The 27,982-nt window shown below is 38.0% G+C and overlaps 1 protein-coding gene across 1 annotated transcript in view; it reads left to right on the plus strand.

Annotated features, from left to right (window-relative positions):
• The first annotated feature begins 5,440 nt into the window (after positions 1-5,440).
• Positions 5,441-27,982, plus strand: part of LOC144001058 (gamma-aminobutyric acid receptor subunit pi) — a 45,322-nt gene continuing 22,780 nt past the window's right edge. The window contains exons 1-2 of the mRNA XM_077495011.1: positions 5,441-5,668; positions 14,592-14,684. Coding sequence (XP_077351137.1) covers positions 14,632-14,684 — 53 coding nt within the window. The 5' untranslated portion in view covers positions 5,441-5,668; positions 14,592-14,631. The remainder of the gene's footprint in view (positions 5,669-14,591; positions 14,685-27,982) is intronic.

Raw genomic sequence — 27,982 nt, forward strand, 5'->3', positions numbered from 1 at the left:
GGTATCGCCATTGGCCGATACTGCAAAGCTGGGTATCTGAATCTGTATCTGGGGCCAAAAAACGGTATCGGAACAACACAAATTTTTTAGTTTTTGTTTTTTTGTATTTTGATATTGTGAGGTGAAATCTCCAATAGATAGAATATATTGCATATTTTGATCGCGTACCCTATTCAAGGGCAATCCAATGCATTACTGTTGGTTTTTGACACTAAACTGTGTTTGCAACATGTACACGCTCACGTAATAAATTGTGGATAAGTGCATGATTTCTGAAGCTTTGCACAGAAATCCATCATCCAGATGAGGAAGGAAGGCAAGGTCACCCTTCAAATGAACCTTTTCGAAACAGGCGAATTGTTTTACCATAACTATTGTAGCAAATGAAATGTTGCATAATGTATGCCCATGTCAATATGGTGGCAAGCACCTCTTGCTCTGTGGTCACATGCTAAATAACCAGAGAGGACAGAGTCCGTCTTCAATGCTCGGGTGATGATTTGACCTTTGCCGCTCCTCACAAAGATGCTTGGGGAAGAAGAAGATAATCATCTCATCATATTCAGAAGATTGCCAAACATCACTGGAAAAATGGGTGAATGGGTTTGATTTCAGGGTGCGCCTTAAACAAATGTAAATGTTGGCGTACAGTGCACATAAAGCATGAATAAAATATGCACATACTGCTATGACCTGAGGTAAAAAGCTGCACATGAATGAGGGCTCAGGTGCATGTGGTGACGTTCCTCAGCAGAATTATAATGGCAGGGAACGGAGGGGCGCATTCATCATAACTGGCCTTGCTGATAGGGGAAGAAGTTGAGAGCTGGATGGCCTTCAAGTGGTCGCTGGTCCCAGATTCTGTCATGCATAAACAAGTAGAAGGGGCACTGTGGGAACTTCAAGGATGTTCCAAAGAGTCATCCACAAAAGTTTCAATACAACTTGTCCTCATTAGTGTTGCAGGTGAGTGAGAAGATCTCCCACTTGACTTTGGGGTGAAAGGCTGACACCCTGCACTGGTCAACAGCCAATTAATGGGCACATGTGGGTTAAAAGTGTGGATATGGTGCGAATATGACAAGACAAAAAAAAGTGGGCTGAGTGGGCATCGAAAACATTAACTCTGCAAGTGTACTTTATTTTGTCCTTTTTTGTGTGTGTGTGTATGTGTTTTCATACCACAAGAGAAGAATAACCATAATCGCAAAAAGGAAAACTACGATTGAAACTAGGAATGTTCAATATCATGTTTTTTCAGACCGATACCAGTATGAGCACTCAACTTTTGAGTAGTCCGATACCATTACCTGATACCACTACTACTTTTTATACATAACACCCCCCCCAAAAAAAAAAAAATAATAATAAAAGATAATTGTAAACAAAGATCTATATATCCCAATATTACACGTTTCCTTAAAATTGCATGAAATTAATGGCCTTGCACCGATTCCTGGGTACTACTCATCCATCCATGTGTAAGGGTGCATCTCTGCCCAGTGTCCAGCAATGTTTCTAATGATAGAAGAACAGAGTTGCATTACATATTGGGAACCCATTCCTGACCATCACATTAAGATCAAATGTACAAGGGCATGCAATCATTAGATGTTTTCATCCCTTATATGCAATATTGTTAATATTTCTCATTCGGACACATCAATATTTATGTATTTATTAAATGAGACACACCAAATCAGCTTCACTCAACACAGACTTTTTCATGGCAGTATATACTGTCACGATTGAGGTGTGGTGGTGGAGCCAAATGGAGGGAAGCAAGGCGAGGAGGCAAATAATGAAGTCAAAAAAATGTTTAATAAACAAAAACGAGGGGGCAAAAATAAGCTGCAAACTAAGAAACAAAAACAACAACGTCCAAAAGGATAAAACGAGAGAAGGCGTGGACCAAAACCGGCAGCATGACAGGAGGAAAATGACAATGAATCGACGCAGACAGAAGGGAGACAAGAGACTAAGTACGCGCACACACTAATTGACACGAGACACAGCTGGGCAAGACACAAGTGGCAGAGGGTGCTGATTGATTGACACACTAAGACAGGTAGGCAAACACAGGTGGACATACTCAGGCTTGACGAGACGGGGGAAGCCCACAAGGACAACATGACAAAACACAGACCACAACAAGAACTGAAAGAAACATGAGGACAAAATATATCAAACCAAACTAAAATCAAGCCCGAGCCATGACAAAAGTAACAAAATAAACCCAAATCAAGACATATTCAATTTTACAGATGTTATGTTTCATATGTATGTTTCATGTATGTGATGCTTGTACACAGTCCTCAGTTTATACTGGACCCTGACACATCACAACGTAACTCCAGGGATGCAAACAATGAGGCTGGTCATATGTTATATGCAATAATATTCTAATATATAACCAGGAACAAAATGTTAAATGTCTTCAGGGACATGAGGGAAGAGGCATGGAATGGTTGTTGGATCTGGTTGTCACTTTGGCAGCAATTTGGGGCTCATTCTTGAACAAGAAGTCTATTTAATTGCACGTACAAAAAAAAAAAAAAAATCAATTCTCTACTTGCTGGCTACTGAAAGACTGGTTCAGTGGCTGGCTATATGGACAAGATCATCATCTTCTTCAAGCTCACTGTCATCCGATCCTAAATTGGACAGCTTCCTCCTCACTATCTTCAAAAACATATTTTCAAACATATTATCTTTGAACAGTAAACCATTTTGATCAACTGTGATATGGAGCTACATAGCGATTTCTTTTTTATGTTCCACCCCTAATTTACAGCGGGGATGGAATGTGAGAGAATAAAGAATGGCTTCTTTGGGCAAAATTTATACACACAATTGTGAGAGCAGACTCCAGTAGATGCTTTAGATATGCAGCATTGCTTGCAATCTTTACAGGAATGGTAAGAAAAACAAAACAAAAGAAAAACATACACAAACACCAGCAGCAAGCCCACATTGAAAGACAAGAGTGTGAAATGAAAAGATAAGATTACACTTGCACCTAAAACTTTTATACCCGTGGGTCCAGCGGCCACAAACAATACGGTACACAGGGTTATGTAATATAAATGTGTAGGTGCGATGTTCAGTCATTGAAAATGTTGTATGATTTCACCAGACCTGTGAACAAACATGAACATAAACAACATACAATTTTAAAAATTACCCTAATGCAAATTATGTCATCAAAGATACAGGTGGGTACACATTACTGTTTCAATGGGTTATTAACAGTGATGTATAGTACAGATGTACAGTTAACAGGCATTTTATGATTGTCAAATGGGTTATTTCAGTTTTAACTATGAAATTAGAAGTCACTCCTATTTAGTCCCACATTCCAAAATGTCCAAATATATTTAGATTTATATTTGAGGTAATTTGATTGCTTAAGTGAACCTAAAGTTGTAACTAGTGAGTATAATACAGGGCATCCAAAAAGTTTTGTTTTTCCCTTTTCCCTCTCTTGTGATGACCTATATGAAGACCACTTCCCCTCATTTTGACGTAGATGTTAATTTACTATTTGGCATTATACAAATGCCATGTGTTAATGTCATAAACTAAGGTGAAGGTCACTTATAATACCACTCTTCCAAAAAAAAAAAAAAAAGTCTTCTGGAATGCATCATAACATCTGGGTATGTAACACATTTGCATTTTTTAAATTGAGTTAATGTCAAAGCTTATCAGGAATAAACACAAGAAGAAAAATTATTTGAAAGAGTGAAATGACCTGTAAAGTTGCTACCAAATTCAAAGTAAAAATACTAAATTTACATGTTGTGTGTGGCCAGTCTGCACACATTTGACCTTTTACGAGTGTGCCTCAAGGCAACTTTTAATGCAAATGAGTTAAGAGGTGTAGAGATTAAAATAAACCTCATTTCAACTATACAAAATCCCAGTGTTCCTTTTTACTGTATATCCTCTTCAACTGTACCTTTTCTTTGCAGTCAAATGTAGTGAGCCTTGTAGCACACTATAATGTAATAATTTCCTGAAAATCTAACAGCTGGAAATTGAATAAAATATGCAATTAACTTGATCAAAAATGTAATACTGTAAAACCAATAATGTAATAATTTCACTAATAATTAAAAAAAAAACGGACTAATATTGTAGTAACATTTTTACCAATAATGTCATAGCTTATTAAATTATTCATTATATCATCAGATCTAATCAAGTGGGCGGCACTTACTTTGATTAACTATCTGCAGAGTTGATTAAACACTGAATAAATCAACTCCAACACTGACCAAGTGTTAAAAATCAACTCAGAAACATTTAACAACACTCTAATTTTTGCTGTGAATGTATATTACCATATTAGGTTCTCAAAATGTAGAACTTTGAAAATGAACATATACTGTATATTACACTATCTTTCAAGTTTTACATGATCACTTTAGAAAAAAAGGGCTGACCTGAAAATTTAATAAATCCCCAATAGCCTAATGTAGTCGGTAAAAATCTTATTACAATATACGGTAGTCGGGATTTTTTAATACCGTACATTATTGGTGGAATTATTACATTAATGGGTTTTATTACATTTTTGATTGAGTCAGTGCAAATTCTTATTACAGGTGCTATTAAATTTGTTACGCCACAGCTCTATTCTGGTGAAATAAATCCTCCCCTTGCACATTTCAGTCACAGGTCAGGGGTCAAGCCACGGAGCAGCTTCCCTGGAGGTGGAAACATATTCAACATCCTGCTTGTGAGCATGCTTCAAATGAAAGGCTGTTGGCCAACAAAGGGGCAAGCAATCTCTCTCCCTCGTGAATGGTGGCACTGTGGCACTCTTCCTGCCTTATCAAGTGAGCTTCAACAGTTCTACACTTGAGCTGTAACAGCTGCATGGGTGACCTCTCACCCCCTTGGGGCATGTTGTGTCGTAGGTGCATCAGGCAGCAAAAAACGAGTGAGGAAAAAACAAACAAACTCCATCTTGTCTTATTTTGCTGATTTTTCTCTCTTTAAGCAGACTGTTCTCAATGTGGCCGATTAGAAAGCATAATAGCCTGCAGGTGCTGCTTCCAAGCGTGAAATTTGTGCTGACGGGATTATTGTCACTTGATTTCTTCAAAGAACCAAAATAGATGACACAGCGTGCATGTTGGGTGCCGATATCCATTTCATTCAGGCTACAATTATATTTCATTTAGCTGAAGGGAATACTTGTGAATGCATGCAACTAATATTATTTCTTTCATGCATGTCATTTGAGCTGGACAATGAGGTGAATCACATGCTGAAAATGTACCCCGAGTTTTTTTTTTTTTTTTTTTCTCCACAGTGCACAATGACACAAGGTAACACTTCATCATGTCATATTTGAGATGCCATGTTTTGGAGATCCCACATCTGCTGGCATGCCCACGGCGTGCGTCATTGCGCAGAAGCGCGTCCAGCCCATAATTGATATGGGAATCTGCTGACTGAGCACAACCGAGACAGTGTTGGAGGCACAACCGGTTGTTCTGCCGCTCTTACGCCAGCTCGGACCAGCAGGTTCGGTCTTCAATAGAACTGTTTCCAGTCTGCAAGAACACAGACCAGAAGGGGATCTCTTCCATTGCGGATAAGTCAAGAATCGAGGATGCGATAAAATATGTGACATCACAGCGATCGACAATTTGAGGTAAATTTCATCTTCTTAACTTGACATGTGCAAAACTGGTAGTAGCACTTTCTAAATATGATTCCTCATTTTCATTTTTTGATGACGTTATTTTTATTCATGTCGGTGCCGTCTATTTTCGTGTGCGTTTTTTATTTATTTTTTTCTATCCATGCGACGCGCGGATGGGTAGAGCGTGCACGCATTTGAAGTCTGCTGAAGGTTCGGAACTTTGAAGGATTGGAGCGATTGTTAAAACTTCCTTTCTTCTGAAATATTCCTGTGCAATCAGTTATCACAGACGTCTGCAGTTCATATTCATTCGTCGCCTCGTGTTGCGCTGGTTGTGTGTAAATGTGCGTCATCCTTAATTGGCTTGAATTATTTATCTCTTTGCACTAGTGCATTGTATTTGAGTCGAAGTTGGTGAGAATGTGAGGGCGTTATTCATGCTTCTTGATCGTTTATTGATGGAACCAGTTGGAGAAGAAATAAAATACTCAATCTGGGAAAGCTAAAGCAATCTTTAATTGGTACGCAAAGGTGAAGGTCAGTGTTGTTAAGCTGTGCAATTGTGATTTTAGTAGTAATATAAACAAACGTGTTTGTTATGCTGTCGGCTCAATGACTTAAATATTTATGGGATGATAAAATAACTCACAGTACTTCTACTGTAATTCCACAATGAAAATGCTGTAAATAACGCTGATATCATATTAAAGCATTTTGTTGCATTTTTCAAAGGCTTCCTCTATAATTTCACAAATTATTTGTAGGCGAACGCTCATATTGCCTTTTATCTTTGGAACAAACCCAGATTGCAAGGCATACTTAATTGGTGCAGCTTTTGTTCACTCATTGGTTCTAAACTGCCAGCTGCCAGCTTTTAGATCTCTCAATGCAGGCCAACCATCACAAACCGGGTCTGGAGGGTAGAAGAATGTGATTTACATAAATAGAGTTATGTGGCAAATGGAAGTGTTATCATCAGAACTCCAGAGCTGAAAGTGCTGTTGCATTTCCCTCTTTTAGATGGAGGCCCCTTTGCCAATTGGTGAACACATTTGAAGATAATTTGTCAATGTATTGATATTATCATTGTGGTCACTAATAGTGTTGTGCTCAAGGCCACATTAAACAAGTGTGAACGGACTCCATGCATCGATATACAGTTTCACATATTGGAAAAAAAATACAAAATAAAAGTCACTCAAGGGTTGAGGAACGAACTCACAACCTGCAGGTCTGGAGACTGCCACACTACCACCTGAGCTATGCCACTCCTTCTGTTTGCTTTTGTTTGTTTTATTCATTTGTTTCCCTTTCGGACACATTACAGGTTACATCGATCACATTACATCATTTGCAACATTGACATCCGAAAGAAGGGCTAACAGGGCTAAGCCATGGCTTATGAGTAACCAGTCCCCATCCATTCTTACTAAATGCACCAGTCATATACATTGATTATGATCGTCATTGATTCACATCGTTATCCATCAATCCCGGATTTGTGTCTGCGCACTCCTCGCTCAGTTCATCTTGAATGTCCGTGTGAAAGTTCCCAGTCATTTAGAATTGGTAAATCGGTCCCCACGTGCCACCAACAAGCCCACCCCACCAGGCGAGCAGCCAAGGTGAGCGCATGTTCGTTCACCGGCCTGTTTTCCATGTCTCCAATAGACAACACAGGTGTTTCAAACGATCAGAGAATCAGCAGGCTCTCCATCAAGCCTAATAAAGATCCTCAGCTGTGTTGCCTGAAAGCGTCATGGAAAACCGGCTGGATAGGGGTAGGGAGGGATGTAACGATATACAAACTTCACAATACGATATCACGATATGGTCACGATACGATAATTATCACAATATTGTGGGGAGGTTATTAAAAAAAGTGTGTATACCTAAATTTCCTTCATACACGCAAACACACAGAGCATTATTGTATTGCTGTCAGAAACGCAACATTCTCACATAACTAACATTAAAGTGCTATGTTGTTAGCTTTTGATGTATGCCAACTGAGCGGTTTTATCTCGCTTAGCTGGTGATTGTTGTGCGAGCTTATCTTTAAATATGTGCCCGGCATTTTGGTTGTTGACAGGAGCAGGGGAGAGTTGTAAAAAAAAACAATTCCACCAGTCAGGGATAATATAGGAATCTTATCATTATTTCAGTATTTATTTACTCATTTCTTCCCCGGTCCCTGGAAACAAGTACATGCAGATTACACAGAGAAAAAAAAACTAATTTTGTGGTCAGAAAGTAATTTTTTTTTGCCCAAGACTATATTTTGTTTAGAAATGTATACTATTGAAGATACAATCATAATAGAATAAATTGTAGCTTCTCATGTAAAATGTAATGCATTTCCCCCTGCTAATTTCAAACCACTATTTCAATACAGCTAAACAATGGCTGACAGGTGTTAAAAACAACCATTTACATATAGCTAGCTAGGACAGTGCTTCTCAATTATTTTTTGTTAGCTAAATGTAGCTTCTGTGGACACTAGTGCGTTATGATCACCAAAGTAGTTTTATGACTGGAAAAGCTATTTGATGTTTCAAACAAGGTCACTAACACTGCAAAGTGCCAACTAGCAAAAGTGCTCAACTCTCAATCAGCAGTTATATTTTTGACTGGATCGGATGGATGAACATTATTTCAAGAGGATTTAATGTTATTTTATTTCAGATAACTACCAATCATGGTTTACCTTTCTTCTGGTTTTGGTCATGTGACATTTGCAAGCTGAACCCTTGCACTGTGATGTCATTTTCAGTCGACAGAAAAAGGCAAAATGGCCACCCATATTTTGTTGCTTAATTCATTCTACAAACACAATATTAACCAGAATACAGTGTTTAGACTAGTGGGGGTGCATAGAATGAATTATTGTAAAGATTTTTTATTTATTTATGTTTTACTTGACTTCCTCTTTTCATTGAGTTGATGAATGGGGAGCTCAGAATCACGCCCAGCACATTAGTCAGGCGAAGATCATGTACAGTAGGCTACTATTCACGTTCTGGCACTTACATGTAGTGAGAGCATCATTTAGGACGCCACAGGTTTGTTTGAAGTCGAGCTGCATCACAATGGCACAAATTCTTCTGGTATTGTCCAATTCTAAAATGTCAAAGTGTCCAGATTCTTCTTCAGAGAAAAAAGGTCTCCCCCAGGCTTTCGTTTTCAAGGATTGCGTGTCAAAGAAATGTGGCCAAAGCTTAGATGTGGGGATGCTGAGGAGCTTAAAAAAAAGAAAAGTCCCTTTTGATTAAGGGTGAGAGCAATGCATCATTCTTTGTCAGTGGCTCTAAGCCTTGTACACCCAAAATCTCCTCTCACATGAAAGAAAAACACTGTCATTATCGATTTATGCATTAGTACTGCCAAATTAAAATAACTTTTTTGAGAATAAAGCTGCTGCTTCTTTGACAACAGTTACTCTGATCAGAGCACATGTACAGACAGTGTTTTATTTATGTGGAATTTGATTTGAATGAAGTCATAGTTAAAAATAAATAAATGAATAAATAAATAAATAAATAAATAAATAAATAAATAAATAAATAAATAAATAAAAATCAAGGTACAGTCATGTCAAGGAATTACCGTATTTTCCGCACTATAAGGCGCACCTTCAATGAGTGACATACTTTAAGTTTTTCCATATATAAGGCACTTCAGTAGAGGCTGGGGTTATGTTATGCATCCATTAGATGGTGCTGCGCTAAAGGGAACAAAACAGTCTGATAGGTCAGTCAAACTTTATTAATAGATTACAAACCAGCTTTCTGACAACTCCATTCACTCCCAAAATGAATAAACAGCTGTTTTATTATTATCTCTGAGCTAAAGTATTAGTATTAGCTAGCGATCCAAAATGGCAGGATCTTCTGCGCAGCAAGACCTCTTGCGGCTCAATATTGATCCATATATAAGGCGCACTGGATTACAAGGCGCATGGTCAGCTTTTGAAAAAATTGAAGGCTTTTAGGTGCGCCTTATAAGTACGGAAAATACGGTTTCTTACAGTTTCTTCTGTATTTACGTACACATTTCAATAATGTTAGCTTGCTGTGTAACTCATGATTCTGAATATATTAATTTAAACAATCAAACCATCTGGATTTGGGCCAGAGAACTTGCTGAATCGTAAGCCTCCTCGGAAAGAGGGTTAGGTTAGTGAATCCAACAAGTAATTGTATCATACTGTATAGAATAAGCTGAAATAATCAACCGAGTCATTTAAAGGTGTGTTTCAGTCTGATGGTAAAGTCAGCCATTTATCTTCCTCATCCATCTTTTTGGCAGCGATGCTACACAGTTATTAAAGCAGAGATGTACACATTTGCACCCATTCCTTTCTTCATATCACCTCCAACTTTGTCAATTTGATGAAGTGAAGAGGACGGATATGTTGAAGTCTTCACATATGTCCAATAGTGTTTTATTCAGAGCTCTGACTGTTCCACTCCTCCGCTCCTTCCACCACCCTGCCTCTGGAATAAACCAAGTGGTGAGTGATGCCTGGTTTCCTTCAAGCATATTGCATAAAATTGTGTCTTCATCAGACCAGATAATCTTGTTTCTCACCGTCTGTGTCTGTGTATGCATTTGGCATTGCACAGTGACTTTGGTTGAAGCCCAAGTTGGTGAAGCGGAGCAGTTACTGTATTTCATCATATGTGCTCGATGGTGATTTTCATGAACGTGCTATTGTGCGGTTGGAGCCATATAATCTTTGACACATCCACCCACTAGGAATTCATTTGCAAATTGCAGCTATGAAGCGTAGAAACTGAGTAATATATTATATTTCGAGGTTAGATGTGACTCATGTATGTCTAGGATAAAGCAATATGAGTGACTCAATTCTGCCTGACATATATTTTTATATTTGTTTATGGCCTTTTCAAGTCTGCTTTAAATCAAAATGCCCACCGACGATAAAAGACTCCCACTCTAAAAACATGACAGCACTCTCAAAAGGTGCTCACTAAAATAAAGCAGATGTTGGTCTAAACATCTGGCTTGTCAGCAGAATGTGGTTTGTCACATATCACACATATTTCCATGGTGACCATCACTGTTGATTATTTTTTAATTATTTTGAAACTATCTGGGTCACATTAAATGCAAGATTTAAGAAATGTCTACTGCGCTCTGATGAGGGCCTCAAACAATATGATTGGCCCCGTGGATGCGGCAGACATTCATCAGTCACATTCTTCCTAAGGAAAAAACAATAAGAAAATTCCAGTATGTTTCTTTGGCGTCTTTCTCTGATTGAAAACATTTTCTTGCAGTCATGTCAGATATCATTAGGTATTTTTTTTTCCTTTGTGACTTATTGCCCAAATAAATTAATTCATAATATAATTTTTAAAAACATGTAGATGGCGTCACATCACGTCGCATCACAATCGAGGCTTGGCAGTTTTTTTGTTTTTTGTTTTTTGTTTTTTTTACACAGAAGTTTTGGAATCACTGTTGCATCAAAGTGGTTTGTCTCCCTCCTTTTTCAGGAATGCAGATTATTTAAATATTATGATGAAAGCACCCTTCGAGATCATTAACCTTTAGCTTGAGGCTATTCGCTCTTGTTAGGGTAGTCAGGAGCTTTTCAACTTCCTCAATTGTGTCCACTTTAACAAGTAGCCTAATTTTTGTTGGCACTTTTGCACTTCTTTAAGTGTCAAATCCAGCTTGTCAAAACTTTCATTGACACTAATGAGGATCTTGTCCAAAGCTTTCTCCCATATCAGCTATGTATTTTCCATTTCTACATGTATAGTCTGGTCCATGCTATCGGTAATGCTAGCACTAGCATAGCAAGGTATCATAGTAGACAAAGTCGATGTTGCGTGAGATGGTTCTTCATTAGCTTTTTTAGGCATGACTTCTGGATTGTTGACACTCTTGACCAAAGTTGAATTGTTAACGTTGATTAAAGAGAGTCAAATTAATGAATTTTTACATGATACGGAGGAGCGTCTGAAACGCTACATGTGCTACATTCTATCCCCCCCGAACCCCTCCAAGCTAACCCTCTTTAATTCATTGTTTGAGTAGTAAAAGTCTATTGTGTATTATAGTCAGGCAGCATGGTGAACGAGTGGTGAGCATGTCTGCATCATTGTTCTGGCTAGGATTTGTTTGTTTATCGGCTCTGGCCTTTCTGTGCGGAGTTTGCATCTTTTTCCACTTGCGTGGCCTTTCTCTGGGTACTTCAGATTCCTCACACATTCCAAAAGCGTACATGAAGACTCCAAGTTGTCCGTTGGCATGAATGTGAGTGTGAAATGTCTGTATGTGCCCTGCGATTGGCTGGCGACCAGTCCAAGATGTACCCTGCCATCCTCCATAGTCATATAGGGATATAAGTGAAAATGGATGAATGATTCCGATCAGGTGCTTGTTGATATTTTCCATAGTCTTTATTTTCAAATACAGCTCGCTAGGGACTTCATTGCATTTTATTAATAGTGTACTTTGGTTTGAAAATAGAACAAATGCACATTTGTAGACCTCATCCTTGAGTCAAGGTAGCTGATAATTAATTATGTATTGCCTTATTATACAAATATTGATTTCAAACTATGTGTCAAGTGCTGTAAAGGTTCCTCCAAAGCTAATGTCACTCTCTGCTGCACTATTTGACTATTTACAGTGTGCAGTATTGAGCTGCCTCCACCACATTGATTTTCGCAGCCTTTGTGATCCAACTCTGGGGAAGCTCTCTGTCGTTTGGCCACATATTTCAGTTCAAGCTGAAATTTCAGTTGGAGGGATCTAAATCTCTTGTATGTAACATTCTCATCCATTTTTTACTTTATTTTTCAAGTTTTCAAAGAAGCAGACAACACATGCTGGCCGGCAAAGTAGATACTTCGAAATGGTGGGGGTTGCGAATGTTTACTACACGCTGTCCCCTTTGCACAATTGAATTAGCCAAATATGGATTTCTTAAATCAGTGGTTTCCAAACATTTGAAACCTGTACCTGTGTGTTAATGTAGCCCTAGAAAAGTGAAGACAAAGTGAAATGTAATCAGAAACAAGATGTGAGCAAAATAATTACTTTTTACTACTTTAGAATTTAATTATTAGAAATAAACAGTAACTTACACGTGAAAGACATACAGTAAATAATTAAAAATGCCAACTGACAGCGTTTTTATCCAGAATTTTTGGATGGATATACAGCATTAAAGAGGATGATTATGAATGTGTTGTTAATAATAAGAAGACATTTATTTAGTTAACATATTCAGTCAAAATAATGCATAGATGACTGAGAACAAATACAGATACAATGAAAGCAATAAAATAGTTTTATTAGGATAAAAACAGCTCACCATCAAAACAGGGCACCATGTATGAGATAAAAGTATAGCTACAGCAAGTAACGCTTTACATTTTAATACCATTCTAATTGTGTTTACAAGATTTCAGATGTTAGTAAAGGAATTTTAGCAATAGCCTCAAAAAGTATTAAATTGAATTCTGGCCCTATAAATTTGTTTGATGAGCAAAGTCCACCTGTAAAATTTTGTAATATATATTTGAAATGTTCTTAACAGCTACTTCAAAATATGTTATCAACTCAGAGAGAAAAAGAATAATCAGAAGATTGTGTTCTTGTGAATTGTCTGGGCTTTTATACATGAATAGAAAAATATTTGTATTGCAACGGCTGTGCCCTCACACTATAGTTTGAAGTTATGGAAAAATAGGCCACTTTTATGGCAAAATGAAGCTTTTGCAGCAGAGCCACCTGCTATTTGTGATGTGAAAGGAATCAACTTTTTTTGTTCTCTCCCCATGTGTATTGACACACAGAGTTGTTTTTGAAACAAAGTGGAACATTTCCAAATGTTTCAATTTATGTGCAATATTATTTATTCTATTTGTTCACAGATATAAATTTCTTTCCAGAGTCAAACTTTCACCATCAAATACTCATAATTCCTTTTATTGACCGAATAAAAAAAACATGTTGCAGAGTTTAGAATTCTTTTGAAAAATAAATCAAACAAGTAACGAAAATGCAAATGTGCTAACTTCATGTAACCTCGGCTGCACAGTAGGCCTAGATTCTTCAAATAAATAAAAAGAAAGAGAAGAAAAAAACAAGATAGATCTGAAGCAACTGCTTAGCTCAAGAGGATGCATCCTGGTTGATTTAATTCACAATTCTCCAAAAGTATTATTTTTTTTCCTACAATGCAAACACATGCACGTTTTGTTAATTGAAAACTCTAAATTGTCCTTTGGTGTGAGTGAATGCTTGTTTGTCTACAGTGCATGTAACCTTGCCATGAATGTACAGTCAACATTAAGTAACGTGTCAATATTTCCTTCGCCTAATTTGCCTTCTACAGGAGTGAGTGCCAGTGGTGAACGTGCAAGTCTCAGAAGGTTTTCTGATGACTTTCATCTTCAACTTCTGAGAGATGACAGAAACAAAGAGACCCTCTTTGGCGGAAACTGCACTCCTCCTTTTTGCTTTTCAACCAAGTCTGTAGCTGTGGCTTTGAGCCACAAGTCTTCACAGGGAAAAGTCATTAACAAGATGTTATTATGCTGTATAGGGAATATCCCAAAGGCATGTTAGCATCGCATCTCACTGCTGTATAAGGTGCAGCCATAAAGATTGTGGTTTTTTTTAGGTCATCATACAGCCAGGGGCCATTCCCTTTTTCCATATGAACGAAACTACTGTATATTTGAGGATATTGTGACTGTCTGTGATGCCTGCCGTCTGAATTTGTTTTGAAATAGCTGTGTGATTTTCAAGTATGTCGTTCAGCACACACACTTTCTTGCATCATTTCTTTTTAGTTGCAGAAAACAGTATGAATTTAAAAAGGCATCACAATCTATCAAGTCTTGCATCACTTGCATGCTATTATCTGCTATGTTTCTCATTCCAGATCCCAGACTCTATCCAGCCTCTCCACTTCCTTTGCAGCGATGGGTCTATTTGTATCTGCGGGGACCCTGCTCTCCATGCTCCTCATTAGCAGGTAAGATTGCTTGCAGAAGGAGAAATACAATCACTGGAATTTGTAGACACAAACCAATTTCAACAGGCAGGAAACATAACAGGCTCTATTTTCGTAGAGAGCACACGTGTTGATTTTTTTTCGCCAGTTCAAGCCGAGTTTAATGTGATTGGAAATTGGCAAACCTTGCTGGGCATTCCAGTGGACCGAGGCGGTTTTTCTTTTACACGCTCCTGGTGCACCTGACAGCTGGGTGGCTGAAAGTAGACTAAGCTGAAGACCAGCTATAAGCTGGTCTAAGTTGTGGTACAGAGGATATAATGCAATTTTGATGAACTCCAGTGAGTCTATTTATGCTTCCAAAATATCAAAGACTGTGTATTTCTCTCACACTGATTTTAACACATTCACTGCCAGCCCAGCAAAAATTCGACGTCCTTTTCCGTCAATGGCAGTGAATGAGTTAAAGGGAACGGGTGGAGCCACTTCACTGGTCGAGAAGTCGATTGTGTGCTCACACCCACAACGGGGCAAATACTGTGCTCGCCAGCGAATATACCAAAAGAAGGAAAACTCTACCCCTGTGCACAATTCGACTGTTCTTTGCGCTAGACCACAAATACAGCCCAACAAGTGCAGTCAGAATCTAATTTATAGAACCAAAGGCTTTATATGAGGTGAGAAGAGGAGTGGGAAATAGCTCTATCATTTCTGTGTGAAATATCAAGGCACTCTCCACATGGACAATCAACTCCAGTTTTCAGACCGTGAACATTAAAATTCCATTAACGCTTTCATGGTGCTGTTGAGCACATCTGATTAGGCCTGCACAGATCTGATACACACACACGCACACACACACCAGCACAGGTCTCATAGGGGTGATGGGAAATTTTTTGCCATATTTGTCTGCTATCAGGAAAGATACCTCAACTCCTCCTTGCGTCTGAGCTCCATAGGTAAGCATTCACTCAGAGCTTATCCAAGAAATAAAAAACACAACAACCAGAGATCCAAAAATCAATTGTTCTGTCAGGACTGTGCTTGAAGGTCCCCCTTGTTGCCTTTTTATAAAATGTATTGACATGAAGGGTCACAAAAGTCATCCATTCTTCTCCTGCAACACACTCACTGAGGCACGAATGGACTCTTTGAATGGATCTACGGGTAGTTGATCTTGCGACATTGCGAAGTTGCGGACAAGTCATTCTAAATAGGGCTAGTGCATTCATCCTTTCATTTAATTTTGTTTTCATCTGTTCCGTTACATATTCAGTGATTGCCCTAATGGCATCTGAGCATTGTTATTCCCTGAGTTCCAACTGTATATTGTATACTGCCACTTAAATGTTGAATGAGTGAAAATGATGCAAATTTGGGCCATTTGAGGCTTGGCAAAGGCTTGTTTTTTTTAGCGCAGATTACAGGTACTATGGAGAGTGTATTCCAAAATATTGCAAACATATCTTGTCATTAACGTCCATGCCTTTAGTCATTTAATCACTTTGAGTTCCTAAAAATCTTTGCGGCTGTTGTACTACCTAAAGGAACAGATGAAGGACTTAACAACAGAATATAACATGTAATAAAATTTGTGCTATTTGAAGAGCTTTTTGTTTTCCCAGGACTGTGTACCGATTTACCACTGATCTTTCATACTGTATGTGAAGTAAACAAACAAATAACTAGAGAGAGGTTAAAGTGCTAGCATATGTTTTTGCTATGGATGGATGGATGGATGGATGGATGGATGGATGGATGGATGGATGGATGGATGGATGGATGGATGTTGACTAGATGGATGGACAAAACTAAAAAATAGTATTCTAGCTGAAGCTGAACATTCATGTATGCAGTATTGTCTTAACTTAAACTAATCTATGTTTTAAGTTTCCCATTTATTTCTGATGCAATGCTAATCTGACACCCCCTTTTCCATATTCATCAGCCTTAATTGTAGGTCCCTTATCTGGAACAATATCCCTCTGTTGGGATTCTCTGCCATTTTAATCTTCTAAAGCGATTAGTCATGATTTCACTGATACCAACATTTCCTCATTATTCCATTATATTGCAAGTTTCAAACTACAGGGTTCATTGAGGCTGAATGCAGCTTGTCATCACCTTCAAACACAGCATGGGGGCACATTACAAAATAACATGACCTCTACTATCAGCACAGTATAGCTTATTAACTCTTTGACCGCCAAAAACGTTTAATGACGTATGCTAAAATCCTAATGAGTGCCGCCATAAACGTTAATTGACGTTTGCTATTTATTTATTTTTTTAATCAATGGGTAGTGCAACATCTAAGTGGAGCGCTGCCTGGTCAATGGGTTGTGGAATCAAAGACACACACTAACTATGGCCAGCAAATGGCAGCATTGTATATCTTTTCAAAGGGCCCAAGGTGTATGAAATTACAATGAAACATGACGAATCTCATGAAATAGAACATTTTCAACGATAACGTGAATGATCAAAGTCTTTGTCACTTTAAAATCTAATTCACAGAGTGTCACTAAACAAAAAATAGTGTCAAAGTCACTGTTGTGCAAAAAAATCTTGACAAAAAGCTCGTGTTCTCCATTTTGTTTTTCTATTTTCGCTTATGTCACTCAAATTACCCATTTTCAAATGGTGTCAAACGGATCAAGGTAGAAACACACTTTTTTATGTTTATGTAGTCGTAGTGCACAATATTTTGTTTACCTTGAAGTGAAAATGCTCGAAATCAGCTGGCACTGTCGGGGTTGTTTTTTGGAAAACTTTGGCAGTCAAAGAGTTAAAGTTCAAAACTATTGGAAACTATCTACAACAATAAACATATGTATGGTTCAATAAAAACTTGCTGACAGTGTCAATCAATATTTCACTATTGTCTTTGGAAAGGTATTTTATATAGCTTTTGTATTGGATATCATTGTATTGTGCACATGGTCATGATGTTATGGCTGGTTGGTGTAAATTTAAAAACAAATTATTTTGCTATAGTAAATAGCAATTCATGAAATGCATGTGCTGAACATGCAACCATTTGGTATGACAAGGAGTGTTGAGCTGGAATTAGCTTTATCCTTGAGTAAGTATGTTTTCTTCATGGTAAAGAACCCTGTAAAACTTCTAACAAAATAAAAAAAGTGTCACTATTTAAATGAAGGATCGCCATGGCATAGCATGATCCATCTGATGGCCTGCAGTGCTTCGGCGTCCTTATTAAAGTACGTTTTCCACTTGATCTAGTGATAAAAAGCTTAAATAAGATCTTTGGCCCGTATTAATTAATTAAAACGACGCTACAAAGTATTTTCATGGAATTGAGAATCTTGGCCAAAGCACTAGCTTTTTAGACTTGCGATATTAATTGCACCCTGGAGCTCAGTGATACTGTGCATGCAGGCTTAGATTGTGTTAAATAAATAATTAATGGCATTGCTGGAAGGGACAGCTTTACTAAAGATATAGCATACTGCATACTGTATTTGTTAGTTACTGTTTAGCCAGAGTGTCCTCAGATCCTTAAAATAAATTCAATTTAATTTTAGAGAAATAAGGACTTGATTGTCCTTAAAATTGACACATCTTAACGCCTAAATCCAATGTTTAAAGACCTTAAAAATTTCGCAGGCACCATCACCAACATTAGTATATTCTCACATGAAGCTGCTGCTGCATGAGGTTTGCGAAAAAACACTGCTGTATGTTTTTTTGGTTCAGTGGGCCAGTGATACAAAAAGAACATTCAGTTTTGCTTTTGAAGTATCTAGCATTAATTATACAAAGATAGAATGTTCCAAGTTCGCTGGTAAATAAAAGCGGACAGTGAAAATCAGCAACTCAGCGAAGAGTGGTTTGAAAAGTTTGCATTCATTCTCACAAGCGCAAGACCCATGTGTTTAATATGTCAGACCGAAGAAGAACAAATTCATAAATAGAGCTGTCAAACGATTACATTTTTTAATCAGATTAACCTCATCTTAAAATTTTGATTAATCACGATTAACCACTTAATTAAAAAGGCTTTTCATCAACATTTTTTTTTTTGCCTAAAATACATAAATAAATAACTAAATAACTGCATTAAATCATCAAACTGAGCTGCAAGCAGGATTCTATTCACTTCTAAGACTCAACAAAAGCAACAGCGTGCTCACTTGGAGTGGCATGCAGGGGTGGACTGGCCTACGGGCAGTGTTTCCTCTGTGGGCTGGCCGGTCCGGTGTTCCGCTTGGGACCATGAGAAAGAAATTGAAGGGAAAAAAATATGTATATGAAGAAAGAAAACCATGATCAACGCAGATTGTAAACTAAACCAGCCACCACCATCTGTGGCAGAATTACCGCTATTAGGGATTAAAGATGATCACATACTCCAAGAATATTTCTTGAGAAAAAAAGTTTTGATATTTAATTTCTCCTTATTATTTTAATCAATGTTTTTTTTTTGAAAACCATTATTTTCACAACGTAGTCAGTAAATAATATGGTTCTGAAGTCATTGTTTATCATACCCTCCATAGTCATGCTTTCATGATATAAAATACAAACATATCCATAACATTGCCCAACACAATCATAATACAAAGGATTTATAATTATGAAGAATTTATGATTTTGTTTGTTTGTCATTGCGCTACATAGATATAATTTGAATGAATTGGGAAATGTCGATCACTCAGATTGGCTGTCAGCTAGTAAATGCAAATCAGTGCATAAAATAGAATAAGACTTTGAGATGGTACGCAAAAGTAAAACAACAGGAAATAAAATGTCATTATCCTGTAAAATAAGCTCAGCAAAACATTATTTTTTAATTTAATTCTTCATTTGAGGGAGGTGGGAAGTCACATATATCCCACTTGGATTCTCCCACTTCTGACCTCAAAGTGTTCGAGGCGAATGTAAACAATCCTGCTTGTTTAATGGGTGTGTTGATCAAGGTTCTGGACATGTGTGCATTTTATTTCATAAAACCCTGATATGACAAACAATGACTTCTTGGTTACTGTAGGGTTAAGGAGTCAGGACTGTGGGTGGTGGTAGTGTGTGACCAAATGAGACTAAATGCGACAATGTACATGCCATTTATATGGCATAGCATGCATGAAGTGTGCTAGTTTGTTAATGATTCTTGCAACCTCCAGTCTTTCCCTGTTGTCATTGATTTCAGATGAACACAAGAAGCTATTCTCAGCTGCAGTAACAATAAAAGAATGCATGTCTGAAGTGTTACACAATGTTTGAGGGCAAACTAAAAGAGGAAATGCAGCCAAAACCAAGCTAGTCCCCATCTCAGATTTTACAGCGATACAGATGCACTGAAGTACTGGCTGGTGATCTAGTTAAGCAGCTGTGTGATGGAATTAAAAAAATAAAATAAAATAAGAGTGCATTTCGCCAGCTGTGGATGAGTCCACTGTTACCACTGATAAGGACAATGCACAATTGATGGTGTCAAAAAGGGGTAGTTTGTTGAAGATATGTCGGGAATGGCAAACCTCTGGACAAACAAAGGGTGACTATTTTTACAACACAATCTTGGAAATGATGGCTGAAAAGCAATTGATTTGAAGAAATGAGTGTCAATTGCCACTGATGGAGCTCCAGCTACAGTATGATACAGTAAGTAGAGAGATAGGACTTGTCCAGTGCCTGAAAGTTCTCCACCCTTGCCAGATATTTTACCACTGCATAATTCAGCATTCTGTCCTTTGTGCAAGTTTTGGAGAACTCTACTCTGAAGTTATTGCAACGATGATGGGACTCATAAACCTCTTGAGAGAGTCATCTGCACTGCACCATCGCTGGCTGCACTCGTTCCTTTGCGGAGGTCAATGCAATGTTTGGTGATTTTCTGCTGCACAACATCATAAAATGGCGGACCAAAGGCAAGAGCCTGGAGCGTTTTTGGGCCATTACGAATGAAGTATGAGTTTTTCAGTCAGGGTACAAGAGTGCAAAAACAAAACAGGTCATGCAGTTACTGCAAAATCCTAAAAGGTTGAAGGTTTACCATAGCATCTCATCTGAATAACTTAAATCTGGAGTGTCAAGGGAAGAACGAAACAGTGTGCGATGTCAGTAGTGCAGGCTTTCCAGAATTAAATGGAGGTCTTCAAAAGTAACCTACAAATCTGCTTTTTAAGTCTTTTTTTTTTTTTTTTTAAACTGAAATTGTCATTATGTTTTTAATATTACAGTTTTAACACATATAACCTTACCTCAATAAATGGACCTTGGACATATGAAAGAAATAAAATGTGGCTTGAGTACCTCTGCTTTAAATTGTCCTTAAATGTGAATCTGCCATGCCATGCATGGCGCTGCCAGGTCCACTGGGAGAAAATCGGGGTTCAGTGTCTTGCTCAAGGACTAGGGATGTCCCGATCCGATCACGTGATCAGAAATCAGGCCCGATCACGTGGTTGCTGACTCGATCGGAATCGGACGTTGTCTCCCAATCAGAACTTGGATAAATATGAGGTAATTTCTGAAATTGTGCAGTGGCACAGAGTGAGACTTCATTTTTTTTTTTTTTACTATTCTGCCAGAAAAGGTGACCTTTAAAACACATCCTTAGCTGCTGCTCAAAAGCGTTGGGGAATGGTCGGGACTGTTGCCTCCAAGTGTGCCATCACCTTTGTACAAGAACGCTAGAAGCCCTATACCAGGGGTGTCAAACTCATATTAGCTCAGGGGCCGCATGGAAGAAAATATATTACCAAGTGGGCCACATCGGTAAAATAACGGTATATAACTTATATACGATTACCGTCATTTATACGCAGATTTTCGTGGACCAGCCCTAAATTACAGAACTCAAGTGTAATTATGTTGTTCCGAAGAATAACACAAATGCTAATGGAACGCGGCAACACTTTCCCGGTATACGTTCCGGACGTGTTAAATCGACCTGTTTTGCATATATGTTGTATGCATTCCCAGAATGCATTGCCTGGCGTATTTAATGACGTTATAAGGACGCTAATCCTTGTCATATCGATTTGTGTTAACAGTAATTGAATTTGTGTCGTATTTAACACATTTATGTTGGTCTATGATTTAAAATAATAATAATAACAATTAAACAAACCATAACTTTAAGTTGTGTGAAAAAAATGACATCCAGGACAATTCCCCCATACGTTGCATTGCTCGTCTGAGGACTGCTTGTGAAATTACAAATTTTATATATTTTGATTGTGGCCGGCTGATTAATTAGTCCGACATTACAATGTTATTTATTTATTTATTTTTTTTAAACTTTACAAAATCATCTCGCGGGCCGGATTAAACCCCTTTGCGGGCCTGATCCGCCCCGCGGGCCTTATGTTTGACACCCCTGCCCTATACCCAGAGGAAGACCAAGAGGGGCCCGTTTGACAGCAAGGGGCTGTCCTGGACACCAGTGCATCCAAAGAAAAAAAAAAAAAGATGATTTCACTGGAGTTAACTGTTTCCTGGGAAGACCAGATAGAGAGATTTCAAGAATGTATGCTGATGTTGCGTATCAGAGGAATGGTTGGAAGGTCAGCTTTGAGCCTATTGAAGTGGTTTGTTAAGATTCTCGGGAGCTGCACATTGCACAAGTCGTGACCTGGTCACCCAGTGGATGATACCTGATGTGCGACCTAAAACACCTTGTGATACCAGTTATATCACTGAAGATATGTCCAACTTCTGTCTGTCAGGTATTATCTGCATAGAGAAGATAATGTACTTTGTCTACACTAAGTGACGCCAACAACAAAACATCCATCTCTTGATTTCTTATACCACTTGTCCCAGTTGACCTTGGGTGAGAGGCGGGTACTGCTTGGAGTGGTACAAAGACAATTTCATAATTGTTTTACATTTCCACATTGTCTAAATATTGGCACTGTGAAGTTCTTGTTTTCTTCTTAGCTATAAAATGTATTCAAAGAGGCAAAGAGCAATCAATCTAACAATATTTTATTATACTATGGACAGGAACAGAATGGGCAGCCAGGAAAGCACCAGAATGGAGCCCACTCAGGCGACTATGCCAACAGCAATTTATCATAGAGTGGCTTATTCTCAGAGCAGTGTATTTTCATAACTACGTTAGAAGGTTAGCAGGAGTTTGAATCTATAAACATCTGACAGGACACCACAGGCAGGTCAATTTGTGGCTCCGGTACTCCTTGTAACATGCTTGACTTGTGCCACAGCAGATGTGGAAGGAGAAGCAATGTTTCGAGCAGTGCTGAACTGCAATCATCAAAACATGACATGTTTATTACATAGACAGCCACACGCGGCCGCCCATTTTCTTTAGTCAAGGTGCATTTCACCAATATGACACTCTATTTTTCTGTCCACACAGAGAAAAATGCACTTTCACACTCCACAACATTAAAGTGTTGTGTCAGATTGACAAATGACTTTTTCGAGCAGTCCTGTGTAAAAGCACAACGGGATGCACTTTAGCAAGATAATAATCACTGGCATGAGCCGTTTCAAGATTGCAGGATCATTGCTGAAATGTTCGCTGTTTTATTTTTAGACTTATTGTATGATGATCTTGGTGTGACTGACTGAAGACTGTGCGGGTACTTAGTGTTATATCGCGGTGATATTCCGAAACCAGCTTAACTATTCTGGAGTGAGAACTCGATTTGAAAAACGTTCTCTGCTTTCTTATGACCAGAAGATGACTAATCGACTAAATATGTTATTAAAGTAATGAAACATTAAGACATGTAGCATCAATAGGCTATGTCATCATAGATCACAAGACATACTAACTCACCACCATACTTCATTTGTTTTTCATTCATTAAAAATATACAAATATTCATTGTAATCACGGGTATGTCACTTCTACTACACACATCTTTAGATATCATGTAGCTAAATATCCATCCATCCATTTTCTACCACATATCATGATGGAGCCTATCCAAGCTAACTTTGGTCAAGAGGCTAGGTAAACACCATTCAGTGTAGATGACGACTGTTCTCAACTACAATAAACACATTGTTTTAATAATCTCTCAGGGCACCAATTAAAAGTGAAATGATTGATCAATGTAAAGGTTGAATTTTTTTAGACAGCTCTCGGGTAGGATTTTATTTGCTCAAGGGTGTCAAAAAATGCTTTCATCTTAGTCTGCATCTGCATGATGGGTGCACTCAGAGGGCTTGTAAACAATGCAGTGTAGTATAAATAATACATCATCATACTATTACATAATTGTCTCACAATTAACTATGAATACATTTAACATCAGAAAAAGGAAAATGAGTCACCGTAATGGTTCACTCACCTTTTGCACAGGCAGATTTGGTTTTCCCTCAGGGACAGTGTCAATGTGAGTGTGAATAGTTGTCTGTCTCAATAAGAGTCCTTGTGAGTGATGTGTGACTATTCCATGCTTTAGTCTGCATTTCACCTCAGGTGTTGGATTCCTATTAAGCTTTTGTTGTTTTTTTTTGCTTCTGCCGTTCTACCATATCCAACTGTTTTTACTTCCTTTACAGCTCTCATTTTCATGTATGTGCTCAATGTTGACCTGTCAATTTTTTATTTGCCACTGATCTGATGGACTTTCCACTCTTGACTTCATTGACTGCTCTTTCCAGCTCTTCAAAGGGTGTCGAGCCCCAGCTTGTTTTCGTCTTATAGGTTCTAGGCATGCTACCTCTTTATTCTTCTCTGTAATGATTAAAGTATGATAAACACAGCAAATCAGTTGAGTGTACTTCAGCAAAACAGCATTTAATATATCAAAGATTCATCTGTGTGACCGCTAGGCGGCACTCTAGTATGGGGTTGTCTATGGATGTATGGTGAAGAGAGTGGAGGAAAGAGTTTGCCGATGCAGAGTTGCCGCCTAAGCGTCTTATTATAAAGCACTAAAAGCAAGAGCTGGAGTTAAGCCAACACAATGTAGAGAAATACAACAATCTGAATTTCAGTGCCTTATCAGGTAAGTTGAACCACTGGCTAAATTTACCCCAAAGCCGTTTGGCTCAATTTGCCCTATATATATATATATATATATATATATATATATATATATATATATATATATATATATATATATATATATATATATATATATATATATATATATATATATATATATATATATTTGCCCTACCATTTTGTGCAAAGCAGGTTAGCTTAAAAAACGTGACTAATTTTACATGTTACAAATTCACCAATATCGTGTAACCTATAATTTTAGTCTCGGATAATCTTGTTTGACATAACTCTCATTTTACCTAAAATGCAGAAAATTTATTTGACAGTCAAAAAACAACTTTTTTTGTAAAAATAGGCTTACATCTTTTCCCATGTGCTTCCTTACACCATAGCAAGCGGGCCATGATGTGGGCTTCCTGCCTTTGTGATCACATGACCACACGCTTCAGGTGTGTTTACGTGTGTGTGCGTGTGTCATGCGCCACCCGCTGGTCAAGCTGTAGCTGCAAAACAAAACATAGCCTGAGAGCACCATAACATTCTGCACAAAATTCGTAACAGAAATGTACCAAACTGTGTCCCAAAAACAAAGGTCCGGACCGTGGGTTGCCTGTACAACCCCAAATTTTATAGAAGCACCACCATATCTGTTGAATTTTGTGGTAATATAAAGTTTCAGATGCATTGAAGGTTCCACTATATCTCAATGGATTCAATATTATGGTCCTGTTTTATTGTATTGCACTGTCAGCAGTATTTAATTTGTTACAATTGCTCCCAAAAGGGTATATTAAAACTTTGTGAACCATAACAGGTGCTCGTTTTAAAACTGACAACACTTTTTTTATGTTTGGTTTTCTAAATAGACCTATTAAATATTTATTTACCCCACATAATTTAAGCAAAGCAATTTGCGCTCACTGATGTGCAACTGTCTAGATTGTCATAATCACATTTTTCATAATATTAAAAAATGAGTGGGTAATATATACATCTGTCTTTTTCTACTGCCCACTTGAAAGATTTTTGAGTCTTGCCAAGCACTGCATAAAATGAAGAAACATCAGCTTTTATATCTACCAAGTTCGTTCGCTACATGAACTGAGGATGACTTGCCTGTCTGCATCTTATATCGCCTGCGGTGACTGAGAGGTCCGAGGAAGCCTCGAAAGACACCTACTGTACTGCATGAGCAGATCATCTTTGCACATGAGAGCGGCAGCATCTCACATCCAATCTTGTTTCAAGTGGAAATAGAAAAAAAATCTCCTTGACAAAAAAAGACATTTGGCGCATCCAATGTGCATTTTTAAGAATAAGTTCATGTGAGAACAAATTGAGACTGTTTAAGTTAGACACGTGGGTAACAGGACTGACATGGAGTTATCTGATTGGCTGTTGACCAGATAAAGAGATTAAAGATTCCTGACATCACATAGCGTCTTACCAGTTGAAACTAGATGCTGGTTCAAAACAGACACTTGACCTCAGTTCAAAACAGACATTTGACCACACGGTCATGACCCAAACATAACCCTTGCATGATCCTAGTCATGACAGCTGACCCTAGTCGTGACAGTAAGCATAACACTTGCATGACCCTAGTCATGACAGTAAACAACCCTTGCATGACCCTAGTCATGACAATAAACATAACCCTTGCATGACCCTAGTCATGACAATAAACATAACCCTTGCATGACCCTAGTCATGACAGCAAACATAACCCTTGCCTGACCCTAGTCATGACAGTAAACATAAACCTTGCATGACCCTAGTCATGACAGTGGGTAACGGGCTTAAAAGTCTGTCCTTATTGTCAATTTATGAGAATATTACTCTAGCCGAGAATACACAGCAGCACCACAGTTGTTTTGATGCATTAAATTTCCAGACTTTTGAAAAGAAAATAAATATATGTGGTATCAGTTAATATAAATGGTCCTGAGTGGGAAATAAGGATTTTTCTATTAATAACTCATTTTAAACCAGCTGGACTTCCAAGTGTGTTTTACATTTGATTGTTAGTACAGAAGAAAATGCATACGTTATGGTAACATGGCTTGCTAGTTTAATGAATGTACTGAAAAATTACCTCATGAAAATGTATTAGTGAATCCCTTGTGAGTCAGAGTTTGTTGAGTAACAACAAACTTTGCCGGAACTGTATTCCTGCCAGCTCTGAAATGCTTCAGAATGTTTAAAAAAATAAATAAAAATGCTCCCTATGCATATGCTCAAATCACATGGGATTTCTGCACAACAAAAGGCATGGTTTGGATTCTGGAGCGAGATAATGACGTGAATCAATGAGAGAAGTGGTGGGAAGCAGGAAGCTGCTACGACTTGTGCATATTGCTGAGTGGGAGGAAGCGGGAAGGGAAATACAGGGAAAAGGAAGTCCATGGAGAGCATTACTCAGCTCACTGCAGGGAGTGTATGTTCATCTAAATTAATCTGTTATGAAATGCGCAGGAGCCGCTTGGGCTGTTGCTCCGTTTGAATTGAATGAAGATTGGGGAAGAAGAGTTTGTGGGGGTTGGGAGGTCTTTGGGAGGTTATGTCATGAAACGGTATTTGAAAAGGCAAATTCTGCCACGGGGTGTGAGACCTTCATTCCAAGGCACCTCTGTATGTCTCAGCTGATTCATCCAAGTTGAAGCCACCACACATTAGTATAGCCTTCAGGCCATTGAATGTATAGAGATAGTTACTACAGCTTCAAATGTCGCATACTGCACTTTGCAGTAGAAGGGCGAGACCCTTCAAGGAGGGAATAGATTCATTATTTAAAAAAAAGATTTAGAAGATCTCAATATGTCATTTGTGATCTTGTTTAGCAAATCTATCAATCTCATTCAGCATGATCAAAAGAAATACAAAAACATTGTGGTGCGCAGCTCATTAATTTGGCTTTAGCTTTTTTGTCTGTTGTGTTTTCACTCATTGATTGGGTGCTACATGATACACAGCGCGTCCATTATTTGTGTTTCTTTCTTATTGATCTGCACTGACGAGTCACACTGCAAAAAATCGATTCATTTTCTATACCATTCGTCCTGCACACAGTTACAAGGGTGCTGATGCTGGTGTGCATCTAATTGTTCCTTACACCTATTCCCAACAATGACCAGAAGAATTTAGGAGATCGACAAAACACAGTTTACATAACATGTTGATGACACATCATCACTGTCCAATAAAAACTATGTTAACTTTTTTTTTTTTTTTTTTTTTTTACACAGCTAGCATTGGATATGGTTCATCTGTTTTGACAGCTATGGAGTTATGTTGTATGGTATTGTAGCTTTGATTTGTTGAAGCAAATATCCTCATAATGTCATATTTATTAATTAATTAATTA

This window comes from Festucalex cinctus, chromosome 14 (assembly GCF_051991245.1).
Source record: "Festucalex cinctus isolate MCC-2025b chromosome 14, RoL_Fcin_1.0, whole genome shotgun sequence".
Taxonomy (NCBI): Eukaryota; Metazoa; Chordata; class Actinopteri; order Syngnathiformes; family Syngnathidae; genus Festucalex; species Festucalex cinctus.